This window comes from Corvus hawaiiensis, chromosome 10, assembly GCF_020740725.1.
Source record: "Corvus hawaiiensis isolate bCorHaw1 chromosome 10, bCorHaw1.pri.cur, whole genome shotgun sequence".
Classification (NCBI taxonomy): domain Eukaryota; kingdom Metazoa; phylum Chordata; class Aves; order Passeriformes; family Corvidae; genus Corvus; species Corvus hawaiiensis.
Genome location: NC_063222.1, coordinates 14,037,245 through 14,059,565, shown reverse-complemented (window position 1 = coordinate 14,059,565; position 22,321 = coordinate 14,037,245). Strand labels below are relative to the sequence as shown.

The following is a 22,321-nucleotide window of genomic DNA, read 5'->3' as shown; positions in this document are numbered from 1 at the left end:
TACCTAACCGTACCAGCTACTTTCAATTCACACCAACATACCTCAGCCTGTGGCTCATGTACTGGAACCCAAACAGTGCAGCACTTTGCTTAGTTGTCTGTAGAACAGAGAAGTTCTGATAATCTACCACTAAAGAGCTGTGCTAGAGACGAGGAACAGACCCCTACTCCATTTTTAACTGCAATTGTGTCCTTGTTACACATCAATTCTAGCAATAGCAGACATGAAAAAAAGAGTGCCTCCTGGGTAAATCCAAGTGTGATACTAGTGATGGTTTTGGTGGGCAGACAAAGGTCAGTGTATGGAATAAATTGCTAGCCCAAATACAGAAAAAAAATGTGGTTACACTTGGCAAAAATGTTTGTAATTAACTGCTTATTTATGGAAATACATCACATTAAAATTAAAATATTCTATTTAAAAGGCACTAATACAAATTGCTAAAAAGTGACTTTTGCAAGATTTTAACATTATAAAGGCAGCATAGATTCATCTCACAAAATGTAATCAGTTGAACTCCAGACAAGTACAGAATAATGCAAAAAAAAAAAAAAAACCAAACCACAAAATCACCTATAAGAATATATTTTCTCCTTTTCAGAATGCTTTTGCCTTAAGGGAGATGGGTTACAATTTCTCATGTCTCAAAAATCCAGGCATCAAAAGATACAGTCTGCCTCAATTCTGCATCTAGTGAATTACAAGAGATGTGGTACTTGTAAGAGCATTTCAGAATTCCTACACTGGACTCTGCTGAGGAATGTTGGATGTCTAAAAGCCAGAGCTGCAATCTTTCTCTCACAGTGCTAACAAAACATCTGAAAGTCTAGAAGAGCAGTAGTCCAAATCAAAACACTTTTATAACTACCAAAACAATCAGAAGCCACAGTTCCTTTACAGTAAGGCACCAAAATATAAATACAACAGTAGCATGTAAGCTCAGTTATCACATTGCAAATCAAAAATTTAAACTTGAAACGACTTAAAATAAGACCAGGAAGATCATTAGTTTGTTCCAAATAATATCTGGTTACAGATCAGTTTTTAGGTCCTTAAGACATCAGATCTGATGAGCAGTCGCATAGATGAAGACAAGGTGGGGAAATTATGTTATTAGACTTTCCACAAGTAAAGCACTTCAACTGAGTAAAACATCATTAGTTGAGAACCTGAATTCCAATCTGAATTCTGCAATAGCAGCTTAGGCTAAATACACATATATGGTATATACATGTATATACATTTGTATATACAGATAAAATTTGAATATGACATTAGCAAAAACTAATAGATAAATAATATATAAACTTAACTCTGAGGAAGCTCAGTCAAAATGCAGGATTCTCATTCTGCCTAGTGAAGAACACATTTAGCTCTCAGTCTGGGTTTATATTAACCCTGTTCAGAAGGAGTAAGGCAGATCTGAAATGAATCTCTCAATCCTATTCCTGCTTCCAGGTGCTGGTTTGGTTGCAGAGCAGTGTTGATGCACATGAACCAGGCTCCTTGCCAGCAGCTCTTACCCACATGCACACCAAATGTCTTCCAAGCCCAAACAAATATAAATTGGAACTGCTAATTGGGCAAAAACACACTGAAGACGTTCAGTGGAGGAGACAAGTCCCAGTTTAGGCTGAGGCAGATCTCAGACATGCACACACTGAGGATGCAGAGGCTTTTGTCAGCACTGAAGGGATCCGTAGGGCAACCCAACCCCGAAGGAGCAGAGGGCAGTGCCAGGGGAGAGAGGCCCTGCTCAGGGCACAGAGACCTCCTCAGCTTTTGTCTCCTTCCTGCTGCACTTGCTGGTCAAGCACCTGGATAATGCAGTCATTTATAAATTCAGACAGCTGTGTCCACAAGCAATTTCTACAAAAATGACAAAAAGCATTTCTGATAACATATTTGGTCCTGGAGCAGGTGCATATCACAGCAAGTATGTGCCACATAACACTCAGGGCTGGTCTGTACTTCCACAGTGTTTTCACGTTTCAAACACTGAACACCACCACCACACTTCCACCAGCCAGCTTTTTACCCAAACCCCACCTTCCTGAAAGGAATGAGGTGACCCTAATACTTCTATTTCAAGTGCCAATTAACTATTTAGGAAAAAAGACAATGTTAGCAGAAAGCAAATCCAGTCTATTTATACTATAATAGTCCTGAATTATGCTGAAAATAAACAGGATATATAAAGATCAAAGACAAACACAATTTAATTAACATATGTATACATAATTTTACTGTTTGGCAGAGGCAAAATACCACCTCTTCTAGGAAGATGTTAACAATAACCCTAATATGTTTTCTATAATACCTTTGGGGAAAAAAAGTAATTAGAAAAATAATTGGGAAAATATTGTAATGGACTGTTGACAATATCCACAAGAGAGACTGGGGAGAACTGCAAAAGTATGTACAGCTGAGACGGACAGGAAGGCAAACAGCTGAAGGAATAGTTATTAAACTATCTTCCCTGGCAAGTTCTCCTCCTTTGTAAACTAGGAAGTTTTTAAAACAAAACATCACCAACAACAAAAATAAACACAACCAAGAACATCTCGGTCAAAGAATGCAGGAAGGTGGTCTGAGAAAAGAATGCATTTTCCTAACCTTTGTCAAGTCTCACCCTCCTCTAAAACAAATTGAGAGCTGACAGGTGTTTACATATTTTGATTATATAAAACAGTAAGCAAATGAAATGAGACTTTTTTTACAGAATACTGATTCATATTAGAACTGCAAAAAAAGTAGGATGTGAAATTCAAGACTAAAACCCAGAGTGTGCTTTGCCATAATCCTGTAACTGTGTGCGCTCGCTGTACAAACTCCACTCCTCACAAAGTGTGCTGGCTGTCGATATAGAAGAGAGCAACTCTTAAAAGTTGTTTATGACTAAATCTGCTTTTTGCCAGAGCTCTAAATTTATCCTTAGGAAAGCGAGTGTGAGTGTGCTAAGCTCAACCATCTCCACATATAATTTCTCAAATGAGTGTATCTAAATAAACAATTAAAATTGCTCCTGATATTCTATAAGAAGGGGAATAATTAGGCCCATTATTGGTATACTAATTTTCTACTGTGAGGCACTGAAGTCAGCAAGTTTCCCTTCATTCAATTCCCCAGCAATATTCCCCCAATTTCTTTGCTCAGAATTCTGGTCATATTTTTCCATGCCCTCTCCTGATGGAGGAGGTAGACCCTTCTTCTAACTGAGAAAATCAAAATTAATTTGTAACAGTAAACAAATTTTTTAATATGTGAAACTACCAAATATCCCCACTTCTGATGATGGTGCATTCTGGAACACTACAAAAACTAGTTCTATGTATATTTTAATGCATGCTAGACTACGACAATCCCAAAAGACTCAGTTAATCCTAAAAGACTTACTGACCTGAAAATGAATAGCTGAGACAAGGTTCTTAAAGTATTCTTTATTAATATCATTAGAAGTTGCAGAAACAACTTTCTTATAATATAAAGGCACAGGGAGACAATTTTGATAAAATATTCCAAACAAACAGTAACTTACAGTACAAAAGGACAATTTTAATGCACATACAAACCCCAAACATCTCATTCAAAAATATTTCACCATGTTCATCAATAATAATGGGCAATGACTAAAAATATAAATTGTTATTGTACAATAAATATCTCACAGGTGCAAATGGAACAAGATTTATTGCTCTCCACAATGTTTTCCCTGTAGTGTTTTTGTTGTAGTGGGGGTTTTTGGGGCTTGTTTTCTTTTCACTTCAAAGTTCCTTTTACAAGCAGCTTTAGTAACTTGTTTCTGGAGGGACTAAACCCCAAACAAAATCTAACAGAACATTCTGACAGTTACAGAACTGTCTCAAGTAGTAACCAAAACTGGCAGTGTTCGATTCCTTCACAACTTCAACAATCATACTCCACTCTCTCTTTGGGAAATGTGGTAGATGTTTAAAAATCAACTGTAGTGGTAAGTCAAGGCTTTTATGGTAGGGTGGTAGTACCTAGTCTGAGGATTAGTCTATTTTCTTCAAATAAGTGGATTTTATGAAGAAATATAACATGAACCTTTTCCAATAGCTTGTGCCAGAACAAGCACATAAAACTGTTCAAATGAGGAGAGAAATTAAAATTAAAAGCTGCACTGAACATTCTAACTTCAGAAAACAAGACAAGGGACTGGGAACAAATTAAGACTACAGCGGCAATGATCGCGTAAGAGTGAGAATTTCCAATTCTAAAATATACTTAATCATAGAATCTTTAAAGTTGGAAAAGATCTTTAAGATCATCAAGTCCAACCAGCAACCCAGCACCACCACCATCTTCACCATTAAACCATGTCCTCAAAACACAGCGACTTAAGAAATCAAAGAGCACCCTGCATCTCTGCATAGCTCCACTCTGAGCTTTGAGAAAGAAGTCAGTGAGTTTGCCATTTCCCTCACTTGCACTTGCAGAACAATTTCCATCAGGCTTTGATGCAGTACAGGAGGCAGATCAGCCTGCTCTTGGAAGTAGCACACATTACCTTGCTCAGAACTATGTTTAGCTTGTACAAAATAGTGTTTTATACACGCATTTAAGAAATATTAGTTTCCTTCATTACTGTTACAAGAAGTAATATGCACACATTTCCTAAGAGTATATTTGTATGAACAAGATTTCAGGAAAATGAAGCATAGTAGTTGTAAAAATTAAACAAAACCAAAAACTGAGGAGCAAGCTTTCAAGTGAGTTCTTGTAGCAGTAACTGAGGCTTTTACAAAAACTGTGATTTATGAGAACAACTCTGTATTTACACAAACCTCAACAAGTCCATTTCAACTGCACTGGGAATAATCAAACTTAGCTCATGAAAAGGTACCTAGAGTGAGTACAGCTTACTGGTAAACCAAAAGATGAATATTCAGGAAATTCCATTCAACACACCTCGAAGGATGTAAAACAAACTGCTAACTTGCTTGACATTATTATTCAAATTAGGGTTTTCTCTAGCATAAGTACACAGTTTTAGAAGTTCTTCAGAAAGTAACCTAGGACAATCAAAATCTGAATTTTGAAAATTATTAGCTTCACTAAAGTATAGCAAAAACTAATAAACAAAACCATTTTCTTTGGTTTATGCTTAACTACACCAGACTAGTAATTTTTTATTTTTAGTTAATCTTCTATCCCCAATTCAAATTAATACTGAACTTTTTATTGTAGTGTCTTTCCAATTTTCAAATTATCTCTGTTAAAAATAAGAGTTTGCTCATACCATGATTTCCTGTTAAACAGCCATCAGTATATACTGGCACGAAGGGAAGTTTTGTACAATAGTTACATTAAGTGATATTTCCAACAGCAGAACCACAGAAGACATTAAACAAATGTTAGTTCAAGTGAAATTTGAGTTTATGATGATCTCAAAAAAACAAACCACGATGTCTAAGCATGGTAAAATACAGTGTAAAACCCCCTAAAATTAGACAGTAAACTTCAGAATCCTGCACTCACAGTAGGAATGTTCTGCACAGCATTGATGTGAAAGCCTGTTCAGTTTGAAACAATGCAGACAGCTAGATTTACCTGGATGTAAATGCCACTTCAAGGTGTTTAAACAAACACAAAAATGAGACAATGATGTCAGGAAAAAGGCCTTTAAAACAGGCCGCCAGTCTAACTTGACTTTCCAAGTAAAAACATCAGTTTCACAAAACTGTGACACTAATGCAGTTTTATGTAAAGTACCTTTTGACATACAAGCTGTCAATTAAGCTATCACAGTCTTTTGTGACCTACTCCCTTTCAAACAGTTAGGGACGAAAGTCAATAGTAGCTCAAGTTTTAATTCAGTAAGTACCTTGTTTGTTTGCAAAGGAACATTATAACACCATAAAATGCTATTTTTACAGTATTTAGAAAACTGATAAACTAGGGTTTTTTATTCTCTCTTTTTAACACATGAGTCCAAAGCTTCTTTTTTCTATGTGTCTTTGCAATAGTGTTTTAGCCAGTGTTGCAAAAGAATTTCACTGTGGACTACCTCACGTTGTTGCTCAGTTGTGCAAGGTATTCCCGGAGTTCCTTGGCGGCTTGGAATCGACCGTATCTTTTCTTTGGGTTGGCACACTCGTCCAGCAGGGCTTCCAGGCGCCCGTCTTTGGCAATCTCAGCTGGGGGGTCGTGGAGGAGCCCCCCTGAAGTGCCTCGCCATGTGGCATGTCTGGATAAAAGGTTCTGACAAACGGCGTAATAGTTGTGGTCCACAGTGACACGAGCACAAAGAATCTCTTTAGAGAAGGACAGACAAGCTTCTTTATCACAGTCATCAAACTTGCTTTCGTACCACACGTCCCAGTTCTCAGGTTTATCTGTGAAATATAAGGAGACAGGAAAAAGAAGTGAGAGGGGGGAGGAAGAAGCGTGTCTGAATACCATCAGAAGCTCAATACACAGCAAACTGCTAACATTTAAACTACAAACCAATTTTGTTTAGATAAACTCTGAAATGTATTGGCCTAAAACTGCATCTGATAGTTTGGTACATCCTTCTGCTGAAATGGTCCTGACAAAACAAAAAATAAGGGAAAGAAAGAAAGAGGGCAAAATAGATTGCTGCTGGTTTTGCTTCCTTCTCTTTGCTGAGTAAACACATGAAATCTACATTCACACATACCCAGAGGAAAAAATGTAGCATGAGCAAGTACCAGAGAACAATCCACAGCCAAAGCTGAGAGAAAAACAAGCAACATGATTTATTCTAGCAACATAGATTTGGTTTCTCCAGTTGCCCTGGAAACTACTGCTGGCAAGTGGTCTACCAAAGCCTAAAACAACATTCCAAAGTAATTACTATAAACTTCTGAAACTTTATCTTCTATCTTACTTTTGACATGGCAGTAACCATTAAGAATATAAAAAAGCAGATGCATTACTTATAATCTTTGAAGAAAGTAAAATTCAGCAAAGCAAATGGCATTTATGTACAAGTACAAACCTCTCTCCTTGGTAGTTTTCTTTAACTTAAAACCTGATCTACATAACATACCTTATGCAGTAATAATACTTAAAAGGTTACTAAGTGGGAGCTCTCGTGAGTTCTTACTACTTATTGCTAGAAAACTTTCATCTTAAGTTTCCAGACTACTGCCAGCTTTGAGAAGAGGTCCTTGTCATGGAGTCCCATAGCTTTGCAGATCTCTCTTAGCAGTGTGAGGTACAAAAAAAAATTAATCTGTGCTTGGCTAGTCTCTGAGCTGACTATTGGTCTTCTCATTCATGGCACACTGACAGTTTAGAAAAAAAAAGAGTACTGAAGGATGACAGTTAAAACTATAAAAACATGGTGTAAGATGTGTAGAATTAACAGCAAATTCAATGTGGAAAAAAATCCAGCGAAGGAGAATGGGAAAAAAGGGCTTCAGCAAATTCAAACATGATATCCCACACAGAGTACAATCAGGTACTACTGTAGAGTGCAATTGGATAGAACGTACACACTGAAATAGCTAAACAGGCATATTAATCATTCTGGACAGAGATTGTCTAATGGAACTTTCCAGAAGATTCATGAAATCAGTATTAAATGTCAACCACAACACAAGTTATTGTGTTCTTGATTTAGATCATAGATCACACACCAAAATCCTGGCTGGAACAACAGATGTGACACCTCCAGCATTCAGCTTCTGCAAGGAGCTACTCGCTCCTATTCCACATACATATCAACATTTTCAGAGTTCATCTGGATGTCTTTCTGCCTGAGCAATTCAGACATGCTCCAAAAATGAAAGCCTTCAGTAATATTATTTTAAGAGGGAAGGAAAGGAACAGAACAGAAAAGAATGGAATGGACAGAGTTCTAAAGTAAATGTACTGGATATCCAACACATTAAAAGGTTTCCTTGGTAGGCTCATAAAGTTTTAATCTAAGCTTTAGAACGTATAATAAATCTAATAAAAAACAACCAAACAAACAACTCCGAAACGCATTTCCTTGTAGAAAAGTGTGGGGATAGAAAAACACAGTCCAAAACTTAATTCTGCAGCACAACATATGAAGCCTATATGCAAAGCTTAATAAATCCATTCAGCCAAAGAAAACTGGAATCACTTGGCCTGTTGCCATGAACTTCTGCAGAATCCAGGGTCTCATGTTCAATGTCTCCAGCCCTTAGGTCTGTTAAATCTTCCTTATAAGCTCAAAAAGAATATAAGCCTATGTGATGCCACTTTGTCAAACACCTCTTCTGCTGCCACTGCTTTGAGCTTTTACAGTTGACAGAAAGAAAATTAATTTGGAAACAGCACTATAATCACCCATTCCTTCAGTTCCATTATTAGAGAACCAACCAGAACCACTGAAGCAAAGTCAGGCTATGGGACTAAGGCAAAGCAGGCACTAACACTGTTAGTCACTCACGGAAAGTAGAATTCCAAGACCTCTAAAAGTGCTTCCGGGAAAAGACAAAAGGGACCTCTCTCTCTTAGCTAAGGTAGACAAGACAGCCAGGCTGCTTATCTGTCCATTTGTCCAAACACACCCAGCATCAACACTCTCTTCCCATCCCCATCTCTTCCTTTATGCAGCTTTACAGTACTTAAAAGTGTCCAGGTACGCTCTTCATGAAATTGACAAACTGGTCAAGCTAATTAGTAGTCTAACTGCAGAAGAAAGCTAATTCGTTTGTTAATTAGTAGTCTAGTTGTAAAGCCAACAAAATACGTATTTAGCAACCACACATACTTTAAATATTGCAGAGAAAGAAGTGAGACACATGGGGTGAGGGGAGTGAAAGAAGAAACTTACTCTGTCTGATCAACCTTTTGTCTGCTACCAGAACGTTTTCTGCATCTACAATGATAACTTTTCCATCTCTTGGTCCCACTGCAAAGTTGTCAAAGCTGACATCAAGGAGGTAGAGTGCAAATTCAAAGTCATTATTTGTCAGCTGCTCAGCTATTTCCATTAATTGCCAGGCCAGATCCACTCGCTTCTCCCATGGTGCATTAAAGTAACTCCACAGCTCTTCTCCCACATAGTTGACAGCCACCATTCTTCCGCACGCTCCCAAGTACTTTGCGAATGGCCAACCCTCATCAGATGGAAAACTCTGTATATAAAAAATTTTTGACATTTTAATTAATACAAAACAGTTTAGATTTTAAAAGGCTTTTCAATAAAACTTAGAAGAAAAAGCTGTAAATACCCATCAAAACTATAATCCATATAGTTCTAAGTTTCAAAGGGAAAGGAAAAACAATAGAAAATGTATTCATGTGAGCAAGAGGTCTTGCTGAACTAGTGAAGGGAAAAAGTTGGATGACCTGAAGCAATACACAACCCATATCTAGCTTTCCATATATACACACACACTCACATATATTCACACACACAATTCCACCAACCATCTTTTTCTCTTGGTGTTTTATTACACATCTCTTGTAGTAATTCAAGTATATTTCCCATCAAGATATTCTTGCATTTGATCTTTTAATTAAAATCAATTCTTTTAATAATCTAAAGAAAAAAAACTTCACAAAGTGGCACCTCCTTCTCTCCATCACCATCCCTTCCATTTTTCCTAGTTGATGGGATTCTTTTGAGGTTTCTTATTTTTCTCGTATACCATAACAGTCTATCTCTTGATTAATTGCTCTATTTATACTGTGTGCTTCTTACACAGGGCCACTTAACATTTTTATCAACAGTAAAATCTGTCTCCAACAGTACCTTTCTGTGAAGTTAACACAAGAGACTGAACAGAAATGACACACTAAAAGCAATTACAAAACAACCCACAACACACCAGCATGGTTTTCCTAATTCAGCTATGCTGAATGTGCCCTAGGACTTCGATATGGACAAGCACTTAAAAAGTACCCTCCAAACTGTGGAGGAATGCTGAATAGGAATGCAACAGGAAGAAACTACAAAAGCACTAATTTAAGAAACCACAAATTTATAGAAGTTAGCACTCTAAGAGTATGATGTACACTAATTTTAACTATTAGGAGATACCACGTGCCCATGCCCCTTCCTCGTGTTCTACCTTGCTATCATGTCACCAGACACAACTCATGACCAATTCTGCAGCAATGATGTAGCAAAGGTTCTACCACAGTTGGGGTGAACAGCATGGTGGCGTTTCAGGATGCATGAAAGCTTTATACCTCCCGGAAACCACAATGGAAGAAAACATTTATTGTAAACTGGGGAAAGAGACTGGAAGGAAACACCTCATGTAGACGGATCTGAACTACAAGACCATGCAGGGAAGAAGTGCCTAATATAACAAACCTTGTCTATATAGTACACGTGAAGAAACTAAAATCATAATTAATATACATAATTGACAACGTTTGCCATTTTTATGGCAAAAAGGCATGAAGCTGCCCTCTAAGGTGGCAAAGCGTAGAAGACAATTTCTGGGCAAGTAACCATGTTTACCACTGCAAAGAACCACCCTTCTTGGTTGGGCAAAAGAGCCATGTTAATTACAGAATAGGTTCAAAGTTTTTGACGTGTCTGTATGTCTGAACGTCAACTCTATTTTTATCATGTGATCTACTCACGCAAGCAAAACAGGTTGTGATAAATCCTGACAATAATACAGAACTAATTTCACAGATTTGAGACCAGTATGGCATTTTCAAGCTGTGATACCACATAACTCAGCAGAACTAAATCTCTCTCAGTAATTAAATCTACCATGCAATAGGGAAGACATTATCCAGCCTCCAGGCTTATTTACCTGCAGGATTCAGGGCAATTAATGAAGGTGGTAAGTACAGCCAAATATCTGCCAGTTCAGGTCAAGTGTCACATTCCAGAGTTAAGAGGATTTTGGGGGCATTTTTACTTGTTTGGTGGTTAACAAAATAACCTTCCAACAACTGAAGTATGTGCTAATTCAGTATTCCTTACTTATTCTAAGCAGACTATATAATAAAAACATGGCTGTGGTATCAATAAATGTCACCAAAGGGGTATTTCATGTGCATTTATCATGACTGTATTCAGCCCTGAACCAAAACAAAATAAGAAGCAAATGGCTGTTTTCCATCAAATGAAATTATTTTACCTACATCATATAAACTTCTCTTTAAATTGGAGAAAAGTTACCTGATTCTATTTCCTGATAAGCACAGGCTTAACTAATTTCACCAAATGTGCATGACATTTTCATATTGCTGCATTGTATCAGCACGCAACTCAATGATGCTTAAATATTTTTATTTAAATATTACTTTGGACCACCCCACTCTTTTTCTTTTCCGTGGTTCTCCTTTTCTATGTTCCAGTCCTGCCCTGCTTATGACTCTGCCTCCCTTTTCAAACACAAATTCAACCACAAGCAGTTGAACCTGGCAAAGGATGTGCTACCATTGGAAGCAAAGGTGTCCCTCCCTTCCAACCCACCAAGCACACTCATTTCAATCCCCTGCACATCATTAGGAAAGCAAGGCTGGTACTTGCTGGGCTGGTGCTCCATTGGCTCAGAGCCTGATCGATATCATCACAGGCTGGGATGTACTGGTGAGAGGAAGAGAGAAGGCCTCAACAGCCGAGTGCAGAAGAGAGAAGGAGCTAAGGGGACTTTTCCTTTCCAGCAGCAGCAGTGATTTATGCAATGGATTAAACTGATTTTCGAGGTACAGCTTTAGACACTGATCTTTCAAATATATCTATTATGGTTCCTGCACTGTGTACACTGAATTTCATTTCAGACAAGAAATCCTAGGAGCAGTCTGGTTTATTCAGAAGTGCACACCTTCATGTTACCAGTAGAATATCTGCACGCCATGCTGTAACAGATATATTTATAACACTGTGGCAATAAAAACATCTTTTGACAACAGGAGTTCGGGGAATCCTGCCAACATCTGCACATGTACAAACAACATCTCTGCTTTGGCCCCCTTCCAACTGGCATGCAACAGCCACATCTACACTTCATTACCCAAGTCAGTAGCCGAAGAAGGGGATAAAAATATGTACAAGTGCCTCATTCAGCAGTTTTTATATTCACTTGGTGAATTTGACAAGAATACTAATTGAGGTGCAGATCTCTTGTCTTTGCAAGCAGCGATTTGTTACTTTTTGTACTATTCTATTTTGAAAGGTGTTTTCTAAGAGGAAACTGCAGCTAACTTAACACAAGGATTTTTTTGTTCATGTATTAAAATTTTGAAAGTAAGAAATGAAAACAAATCTGTATGACTAATAAACATGTTTTCCATGAACAAGTTGCATTTAGAAACAAAAAGCTTCATAGATCGCTGTCAAAAATCTGATTTCTGTGGAGTAATGCATAACCTTGGTTTTGGTTTTATTTTCTCAAATTATCAGTAGTCTAAATATTTAATTAGATAATTTTGTACTTGAATATGCTATTTGCAGACTTAAAAATGTGCATTTGACAATTAAGGTAAAAACTAAGCTCTTGCTGAAAACCAGAATCAGCTGTTTTGTGACAAAATAATCTGATTCTGATGCACCCACTCACATTTCATCTGTGAACACACACATAAATGCCATGGAAACCATAGATATTTAAACTTTTTAATGTGTTTTAAAATAAAGTAACACATATCAAAAACTACAAATAGGTAGCTTAGTAAGTTCCCCCTCAATAACGCTGTTATCTTTCTGTATTCAGACAAATATGTATAACCTTCTAACAGAAAGCCGGAAAATAGTAAAGATACCAAAAACTTCTGCTACCTTCATTCCCACTGACACACCCCCAAAACATATTTTGCTTGCTCTAATTAGTGTAGCTCCAAGATATCTCTCTAAGCAAGGCTTAAAAACCTAAACAAACCCTGTCAAAGGGACAACAGATATGCTGTTCCTGAAAGAATAATACTGCATTTATGCCTTTAAAAAAAATACACTGTAGTCTCAGAAAAAATATTAAGAATTAACAGAGCAAATTTATCACTTCACTGAAGCAGAAAACACACTATCAGTGCATTTGTCTTCCTCACTTCCATCTGTCTAAACCTGAGAAGGTGCCAAAATGTGCCAGTGCATTTTGTTCAGAGCTGTGACTTAGATCAGGCAGTGAAGACTCACCAGCTTGAAGCTGATAAAGCCTATTGTATTCTGCAGTAACACAAATCCCCTTTGAATTAAACACTTAAAAGAGTATTAGTTTATCATAATGAAGCATAAAACTCATAATCAAGACCAAAAAGCCAGACCAGCTTAAGTAACAACTGACATTTTTGTTCCACTGCATCACTAAAATCCAAGCTTTTCATTCTCAAAACTATTCCAGAAGATTCTCTGTATGTCACCTCCAACATTTGCAGGAAGTGAGTTCCAGCTCAGAAAAAATACCCCAGACAAAATCTGCCCAAACAAAGACCTACCTCTTATATGTGATGGAATTTTAAAAAACACACACAAAACAGAGTGGAGACTTCTCTCCGTGGGACCCTGAAGAACTTCATGGCAAAATTACCCTCTCCCTGACGCCTTCATTAAATCATCCTGCTAAACCACATCTGCCCAGGCACAAACAGGCACGGCACGGAGAATTTAAATAGCATGTTCTTCCTCAAAAGGAAAATTAGTTCTCTCTCAGAGCACTGCTGATTCTGCAGTGCAAACAAAAGCAGCACTTGTACTAGTACCGAGGCAAATAAGCAGAGCTCTGGAACCACGAAGAGCTGGAGAGCAGATTTTACAATGATGCTTTTCGGATCAAAGGAGTTACAAAGCACAGTCTAAACACAGATGCCTCCTTTTGTCAGGAATTGATCTGCATTCTGGAAGATATGTATTCAAATGATTTTCTGAATGCTAGTGAGTACAATGAAAACCATTTAATTCTGAACTATATGCCACACCACTTGACATTTACCTAGAAGTCCCACAGAAGTTATACATATATAGCCAACAGCACAGAGTGAACAAGAGTACTCCAAACATTGGTGTTCCCATTGAAACCATGTTTCTTTTATTTATTTGACCGCTGTTCAAGTTTGACTACATTTCAAACAGTTATTACATACAATTCATGCCAACAAGAAGTACATACCAGGCTTAATTGACATACTATAGGACAAAAATACACAAAATTCTAAATACTCAATTTTTAAGTTGAACACCTCAGCTGTAAAAGCTGTATTTCACAATGCCAGCAGAGATATGCCTCTTTTCCAAATAAATTAATGAACAATGATTAAACTCGAGAACCATAGTAAAGCAAATTTAATGTCATTATTGGTTGTCACCTGTTCAAATTAGTTCGTAGTTCATAAAAGTTTGTTCAGATTAAATTTGCAACAGATGAAAATAATCACTGTGTATTTACTTCTCATCAGTAGTGAGCGAGACAAAAACAAAGCCTCAATTACTTAATTCAGGGAAGTAAAACACAACTCCCCCTATACATCTGACATACCAGAACAACATTGGTATTACAAAGTTTGTAATGTGGGGTAACAAGCATTTTTCTGCTACTGAAAACTACAAGAGCAAGAATTTCTCAGGAGAATTTCTATTTAAGTCTATATAGTGACTTCCCTGCAGCCTTTAAATTCAGACAGCCATTCATCATAATATACACCCCACAATAACGTCAAGAATTTCTAGACTATTTTAAAATATCCCTTATAATTTACCCTACATGTTTTCAGTCTAGGGAACTTTCACTAGAAAGAAGAATGAGAATAGTTTTGATAATTTAAGGAACATAATTAAATATGACAGTTAACATGACAAGTACAAGCCAATTCTGGTCTAATATGTACAGTCATATGTCACTGCAAAAAATGATTCTTCAGTTTTCAATACAACCAAATCAGTGGAACATTCTTCTAACATGAGGCCACTCCATTTTAATTCAACAAAGAACAATTTTCCGTTCCTTTTAAAAAGATTCACAATGGAAATTCAGTCTATTAAAATCCTAGTATCTGTATGAGCCAGGATTTAAATAAGTCCACTCAAGGACATGTCAGGTAGTGCAGATAACTGCCTTAAATCCACTACTTGGTTTATGGCAGCAGAATTACAGATCAGAAACACCAAATTGAGTAAAGAAGAAAGTTTAAAGGGTACCAAGTATTAAAACTGAATTGCCATTCTACATTCTACCAATGTATTTAGAATAGAACTACAAAAAATAACTTATGATTAGAAGACTGTGTATGAAAAAATAGAGGAATTTGCCCATTTACTTCTTATGTCTAGATCAGCAAAAAGATTCTGTGGAACATTTGGCTAAATTGCTACTTTGAGTGAATTCTGTGCAAGAAATTGTTTCAAAGTGATCAGCTGAAGTTTTAATATATGTTTACCAGATGTCAACTATTGCTCTCCCCATAACAAAATCAAACAGAAAACCCAATGATGACATGTAGAGAAACCAGAATAATTTTAGGTTATGCGGCAACAGACTGTTCATGCAGAGTAATTATACTAGGAATAGAGATACAGCTGTTGGGTTTGTTTTGTTTTGCTTTTTCCCCACAAGGAATAAGAATGATCAGAAGTTGCGAGAAAAATAAAGTCATTAAGCTTAAGTATTTAGAGAACTAAAACCGTATCTGAGGGAGGGGCAATGATTTACACAGGCTATTAAAAATGCAGAAATACTACTATTTGGCACATAGAGATTGGCATTTCCTCTTAGAGAAATAAAAGTCCTTGAGACTTGTAATTTAAATCCCAGACACAAATGTTCACTATCATTCTTTGAAGAATTGTCATTTAAACTGGTTGTTAAAAGCTACAGCTTGAGACAAAGTTTCATTAATGCACTCTGGATTTAATTGGCAGATACCTTCTAGAGTTAGAAGAAATATTCCTTACGTGAAAGCATTTTACCTTAACAGCAAAGTATGTGTGCAAATTCCAAGTTTGCTTTGTGTTGGTCTAATTTTTTCCATAGTAGCTGGTGTGGGGCTGTGTTTTGGATTTGTGCTGGAAATGGCATTGATAATTCAGGGATGCTTCAGCTGTTGCTGAGCAGTGATTACACAGAGCCAAGGCCTTTTCTGCTCCACATCCCACCAGTGAGGGGAATGGGGGTGCACAAGAAGCTCAGAGGGGACACAGCCAGGACAGCTGATCCAAGGAATATTCCATTCCATATGGCATCATGATCAGCATGTGAAGCTGGGGGGAAGGAGAAGAAAGGAGGGGGGACACACATCCAGAGTGACAGCACATCTTCCCAAGTCACCATTCCATGTGATGGAGCCCTGCTGTCCTGGCAATGGCTGAGCACCTGCCTGCCCATGGGAATTGCTGAACAAATCCCTTGTTTGGCTTTGCCTTCCTTATTAAACTGTCTTGGTATCAACCCACAAGTTTTCTCACTTCTACTCTCCCAATTCTCTCCCCCATCCCAGTGTGACAGGAGGGAGCTGCGTGGGGCTGAGTTCCCAGCTGGGGTTAAACCACGACACTCTGAAAACAAAGCAAACACAATGACATTTCCATATGGCATCTGGCAACACTGTAAACCAACAACACAATGGCAAGATTGAGGGTTGCAAGACCAGTTATATGTGCACTTTTGTGACAACAACTTATAAACCCTGTGTTTCAGTTTTGCCAGGACAGACATAAACTGTCTTTTCAGGTAAGCATAAGATCTTAGGAGAAATACAATCTAACTGAAAAACAGTTTTGTAATCTAGAAACAATTTTTATTTCAGCTGTCTTGAGCCAGATTGAACTTTCTCTAACTCTGAGAAAAGAAATTTTCTGGTTTTACCCTGGATTTGGGGCATTGTTGTTTTTTCTTGTTTTAAGTACTAAACTTAAAACTTTGCCACTGGCAAAATGTGTCAGACACTGCGTGGTTGCACACCATGGCTCACAGCATGGCAGCTACAGTGGCACGACAGCAGCAGCTCAAGAACTGTTATCCGAAACTGTTAGGAGACTGCCACAGCGCCTCCAAAGAGGAAATCTGGAGGCTGACAGGGATCAGGGCAGGAGCTCTATGAAAAATAAGAGGTACCACACCTTTTGGTTCTATTAACAGTAAGTTTATGTTCCAACTTGCAAGTGAAGATAAAAATTAATCAAGTTACTTGATAAAGTTGAATAACATCCACTATTTAAGCAGATATCACTGTTGAAAAAATCTCAAAAACTTTCTCCACTGCATGTATTTTACAAGACAAACTAGAAGCTGGGTGGTTTATATCAAGTCCCAACACAAGGATAAATCTGCTTACATCCATGGCAGTTCTATGAATTCTACAAAGAGCGAACAGTCACACTGCACTCAGTCTGTAATTCAAGTTATTTTTTAAATTTTTCTGTTTCTTCCTAAGGCAACTTCGGCCAACCTATCTTTGCAAGTGCTTGATGCACACCATCATCATATTCAGTTGGAAATAAGATACCATGCATAGATCCTATCCTCCAGGTGATTCCCATTTAAAACACTCTGCTAATCAGTGAATGAATTGAAACAGCACCAAGTTTTGTTGTTGCTTTTGTCCAAGTACAATGTTCATGCCTATATGAAATACTGATTTAGATGTAGCATTTTGATTACAAATATGACCTTATTTTATTAAAAAGTATTCATCTTTATTGCAGAAAACAGCTATTAGGAGGAGAGAGGAAAAAAACCCAAATCTATCAGAAGTTAAATCTTTAGCATGTAAGTTCTTTCGTTCAAATGTGAATTCATATGAAAACTGCAAAAGGATTTAATTAGTGAGTAGTTTAGCAAGATTCTACAGAAGAAATATTAGTGTTTTAATACCCCAAAAAAATATGTGAACTGTACTTGAACAATACTACCGCTGTCATTCCATGTCCTTAATGAAGTAAAATGGCAAAAGGGTCTGAATTCTTCCCTGAGTACACCTGGACAATAGATGTGAACAAAGGTTAACAAGAAAGTTATGAAAAACACAAATAGTGAGTTAGGATTACAACATGTAATCTACACTAAACTGTGCAGTGTTACACTTCTGATGAACAGTAACATCAGGCTATGGGTTAAAGCCCCACCTGAAAAATTCCCACAGCAGAAGCTGTAAATCAGTTGTGACGATGCAGTTCATGAGCAACACCGCTTCAGGAATAATCCATACTCCACACAGGCTTCAAGCTAAAATCCCAGTCGCTGATGAAAAGCCTCATAATCCACAAATTGCTGGGTCTTGTAGATGACTACAGTGAATTTTCTATTATAAATGAAAGATCAAGCTTTGAATTCCTACTAAATTGCCTATTTACTTTAGCTGTAATGCAATTAAGCAACACAGAACTTAAATGCACTGTACACCAGGAGTTTAGACATTATCTCTACTTCTAAACCAAAACTGTTATGAATAACAGTGCTCAGTCACTGTAGTGTTCCATGAAAGGCTCAAGGCAAAAATAAGCAATATTTTTCCTTGTGCCCTCCAGTGACAGACAGCATGAGTTAAATCCATCTATTTATTGATTTATTTTAAATTAAAATCTGATTCTTCATACAACATTGTGTAGGTTTCTTTTCTTGGAAGCAGATAATTTTTAAAACAAGCCTCTAAGTTTCATTCCCATAGCACTACCTGCCTTCATCGACACTGCAGAAACTATACCATAAAATGTTTTATATATGTTACGTACTAATACAAACAACCTTCTCAGTAGTCAGTTATCAATTCTAGAAAGTAACCACCTCTCGCACGTTGCTGTTGCAAGAGCTGCAGAATACAGAATTACCCGTTCCTTACGTGTTTCTCAGGTAGACACAGAGCCTGGAGTACTAGGGAATGGGAAGAGTTCATACAGATTCATGTATTTTAGATATTTCATTCCTAATTGAGGGAAGGTCTTCAAACCTCAAGTACCCATTACCAAAGTTAATTAACACTCTTCTGGAGAAACCACTAGGAGTGTTTAAGCACACAAAGCTGGCCTGAAGCTCCCCAGAAATATTGTCCAAGCTATGCCTAAACATCAACATTTACAACACTATGAAACATTTTTGATCTGTTAAAAGGTGGCAGACATGCTTTAATATGCTCTGAACCGCTAAAAGCTGTCTCATTTCCCACCAGTTTGACCTGCTCTGTTCTCAGCTGCACCTTCGCTAAAATAAATGTCGAGCAGAATGCTTAAGTCCATCCAAGATTTTATTCTCTTTAGCAAATTTGCTTGACAATCTCAGGACTCTTCTACAGTTCATCAAGAAGCTGAGAGGAATCAACGGTCTTAATCAACCCACTGCTTATGATCCAGCCCATTACAGTAAATGCTGCAAGTGTACCATACCCTTTGTAAAGAATACGTTGCCCCGTGAATTATGAAGAAACACAGCTGTTCTCTGGCCATCTAGGTCTACGCTCAGTATGTTGAAACCACTGTTGAAAACCAAAAAAGTAAGTTGTATGAAATGCAGCCAAAACAAATCACTTCTCAAAGAATTTCTGAATATACTCAGCAGAGCAAAGCAGTTTTGATTTTCTTACTTAAGTGGAGTTTCCTTTCTCACTGTGCTCAGGAGCAACTTCATAGCAAAATGGAAGAGACTTACTGTTCCCTCAAGTCTGCTGAGAACCAAACTGGAAACACACTTTGAAAACAAAACTGAAGAGCTGTACATAGAGAGACTGAAGGGCAGAATGCATACCACCCAAAAACATATGTAATTTGTAATTAAGTTCATAAATTGATTTTATAGAAATTAGTCAGTAGGCAAACTTTCTGGAGGGTAAAGCCTTGCAGCACTGCTTTTTGAGCATTTCTTGGCCTCTCACTAGAGAAACAGCAGATGTTAACAGTAATCATGAGGTGATGTTTTCAAAACATATTTTCAAATATTATTTTAATCATACACTGGATAAAGGCAAGGACAGTTTAGTAGTTAGACAAAACAGTTCTTATTCCAAACCTAGATACTAAAGGCACACTTGGGAATTCCTTTGATCATGTTAAAAGCCAAAATGCAAGGCATCCCATCTGAATAGATACAGAATAGAAGCAACTGCGTGGTGCCACAGAATAGAAGTTTCCTATGCATTTTTCACGTAAAAATTTACATAACATATTAAAGCACAAATTTCAGGTAGGTGCACATAACCCACGCCCCTAATTAAAGACTAGGAAATAGGTATTTGTAGTCCGAAAATAGACCGACGAATAAATGAACAGTGTTCTCTCTTCAGCGGTTACCTATCTCTAATTTCTACCAGCAGTAACCATATTTAGTTCACATTAAGAACATGACATAGCACATGAGTCAGTTTCTGACAAGGAAAGCACAACAGCATCGCAGCACAGTCTCTACGCACTCTCTCTTGAACTAGACCTTAAGAAATGAATCACGGGCACCCACAGCTCCCTGGGAATATATGAATTGTGGAACATGCTGACACCGAACTATGCGAAAGGCACAAGTAAGCAGAGAGCATCAGCCGCCAGCACTGACCCGCTGCGCTCCTGCGGGACGGCGGCTGCCGCTCGGTACCCGACAGCACAGCGGTATGGGGATGGAGTTAAAACCCTGAGGAGGACGGCAAATCGGGAAAACACACGCAGTCTTTGAGGGAGGAAGGAAGGAGGAGAGCTGATGAGGCTGAGCGAGCTAAAGAAACGCCTCCTGCCCGGAGGCAGGGACCCGAGACCCTCTGCTCAGCCCGCCCCGCCGGTACCTCTGCAGGAGAGTCAGTCAGGGCACAGAGCCAGCGGCGGCCCCCGCGATCCGGCGGGATTTGGGGCCAGCTGCCTGGGAGCCCTCGGCCCCCGCCCGCAGACACGGCGGCGGCGGCGAGGGGCAGGAAAGGCCATTCCGGCGAGGGTCCCGCCGGGACGGGCAGCACCGGGAGCACCGGCGGAAGCAGGCGGACGCCCACTGGGGCACTGCCGGCCGCCCTTACCTGCAGCACCAGCGGCTCGGGGTTGAAGGCGAGGGTGATGAGGAGCTGCATGCGCTCCGAGTCTTTCAGGTTCCGCAGCAGGAAGCTGCCCGAATCCTTGGTCTCAGCGTAGCGGCGCACCAGGCGGTCGAGCAGGCGCTGCGAGGGGCAGTGCACCAGGTCGGACCAGCCCTCCACGGCGCCGGGGGTGAGCAGCCGCACGTCGCCGTTCAGGCTGGCGAACTCGGTGGCGGGCAGCGCCTGCAGCAGGTCGCAGCGGCCCCTGCCGGTGGCACGGCGGCAGATCTTGGTGTCGATGTCGGCGAGCTCCTGCGCCGAGCCCAGGCGCTTCAGCACGACGCGGCGGGAGCCCTCACGGGGTTCCCCGTACCGCGCGAAGTACACGTTCTTCACGTTGAAGAAGTCCAGCAGGCGCAGGCGGCCCCAGCTCTCCAGCCGCAGCTGCCCGTTGAGGAACTTGCGGCACCAGCTGGTGCCCCAGCAGGCCGGGCACTTATTGAGCTGCAGGAAGCGCCGCTCCGACAGCTCGTTGCGCTGCAGCGAGGCCAGCAGCGAGTGCGTGTTCAGCACCAGCGCCGCCGCCAGGCTGCCCAGCACCGCCAGCTTCACGTAGCGGTACAGCCGCCCCAACTTCAGCGACACCAGCCGCAGCATCGTCCCGGGCCGCGCCGGGCCCCCCGCCCTTCGCCGCGCTCGCTGCCCGCCCCGGCCGCGCCGCGGCTCCGGCTCCAATAAACTCCCCGCCTCGCTGCCCGCCCGATAAAAGGCGGCCAAGTTACTGAGGGGCCGGCGGGGAGGGGGAGGGCAGGGGAGGGGGGGCGGCGCCTGCAGCGCGCGGGCCCGGGCGGACCCGCCCCCGGGGAGGGGCTCGGGCTCCGCCGCCGCCGCTCCCGCCGCCGCCGAGCCCCCCCCCGCCCCAGGGGGCTCCTCCCCCTCCCGCCGATGGACACGCCCCCGGGGGGCGGGGCCTCGCGCGAGCGCCGCCGGCCGCCAGCGGTTGGCTGCGCGTGACGCCGCACAGTCGCGTGCGGCCCCGCCCCCTCCCCGCCCCATCCCGGCGCCGGGGGCGGGGCGCGGCGCCCTTCCCGCCCCTCGGCCCCCGGCCCCGCCGGACTCTCGAGCCGCTGTGGGAGGGGGCGCGGCGCTGGCGGTGGCTGCCGCCATGTTGCGTGTGTCTGTGCGTGCGTGCGTGCGACTCTGTGTCCGTGTCCACCCGCCGTCTCCGTCCCCGCTCCGTCCGGGCCACCAGCGCTCGCCCGCTGCCGGCGGAAACCGCCCTACCCGAGGCCGGCCCGGGACGGCCGTGCTGCCCCAGCAGTGTCCGCCACTCTCCGTGTGGCCGCCGCAGCCTCAGAGCGCTGCGGGCGCGCGCCGCCCGCCCTCAGGGGTCCCGCCGCGGTTCTGGCCGTACCGCCGCGTCCCAGCTTGGCTTGCTGGTGCCACGGGACAGGTTCTCTCTTTCCCAGTGCTGGCAAGG

General features: G+C 40.7%; 1 protein-coding gene across 3 annotated transcripts; it reads right to left on the bottom strand.

The window, feature by feature from the left end:
• Positions 1 to 5,181: 5,181 nt before the first annotated feature.
• Positions 5,182 to 21,563, bottom strand: DIPK2A (divergent protein kinase domain 2A). Of its 3 annotated transcripts, none has more exons than XM_048314441.1 (3): positions 20,845 to 21,563; positions 8,798 to 9,101; positions 5,182 to 6,359 (listed from the first exon to the last, which is right to left on the bottom strand). In XM_048314441.1, the coding sequence occupies exons 1-3, from the start codon at positions 21,496 to 21,498 to the stop codon at positions 6,028 to 6,030; spliced, it is 1,290 nt and encodes a 429-aa protein (XP_048170398.1). In that variant the 5' UTR covers positions 21,499 to 21,563; the 3' UTR covers positions 5,182 to 6,027. The 3 variants fall into 3 exon arrangements, with proteins under 3 accessions (XP_048170398.1, XP_048170400.1, XP_048170399.1); XM_048314443.1 differs by lacking the exon at positions 20,845 to 21,563 and adding an exon at positions 13,369 to 13,796; XM_048314442.1 differs by lacking the exon at positions 20,845 to 21,563 and adding an exon at positions 10,041 to 12,160.
• Positions 21,564 to 22,321: the final 758 nt, after the last annotated feature.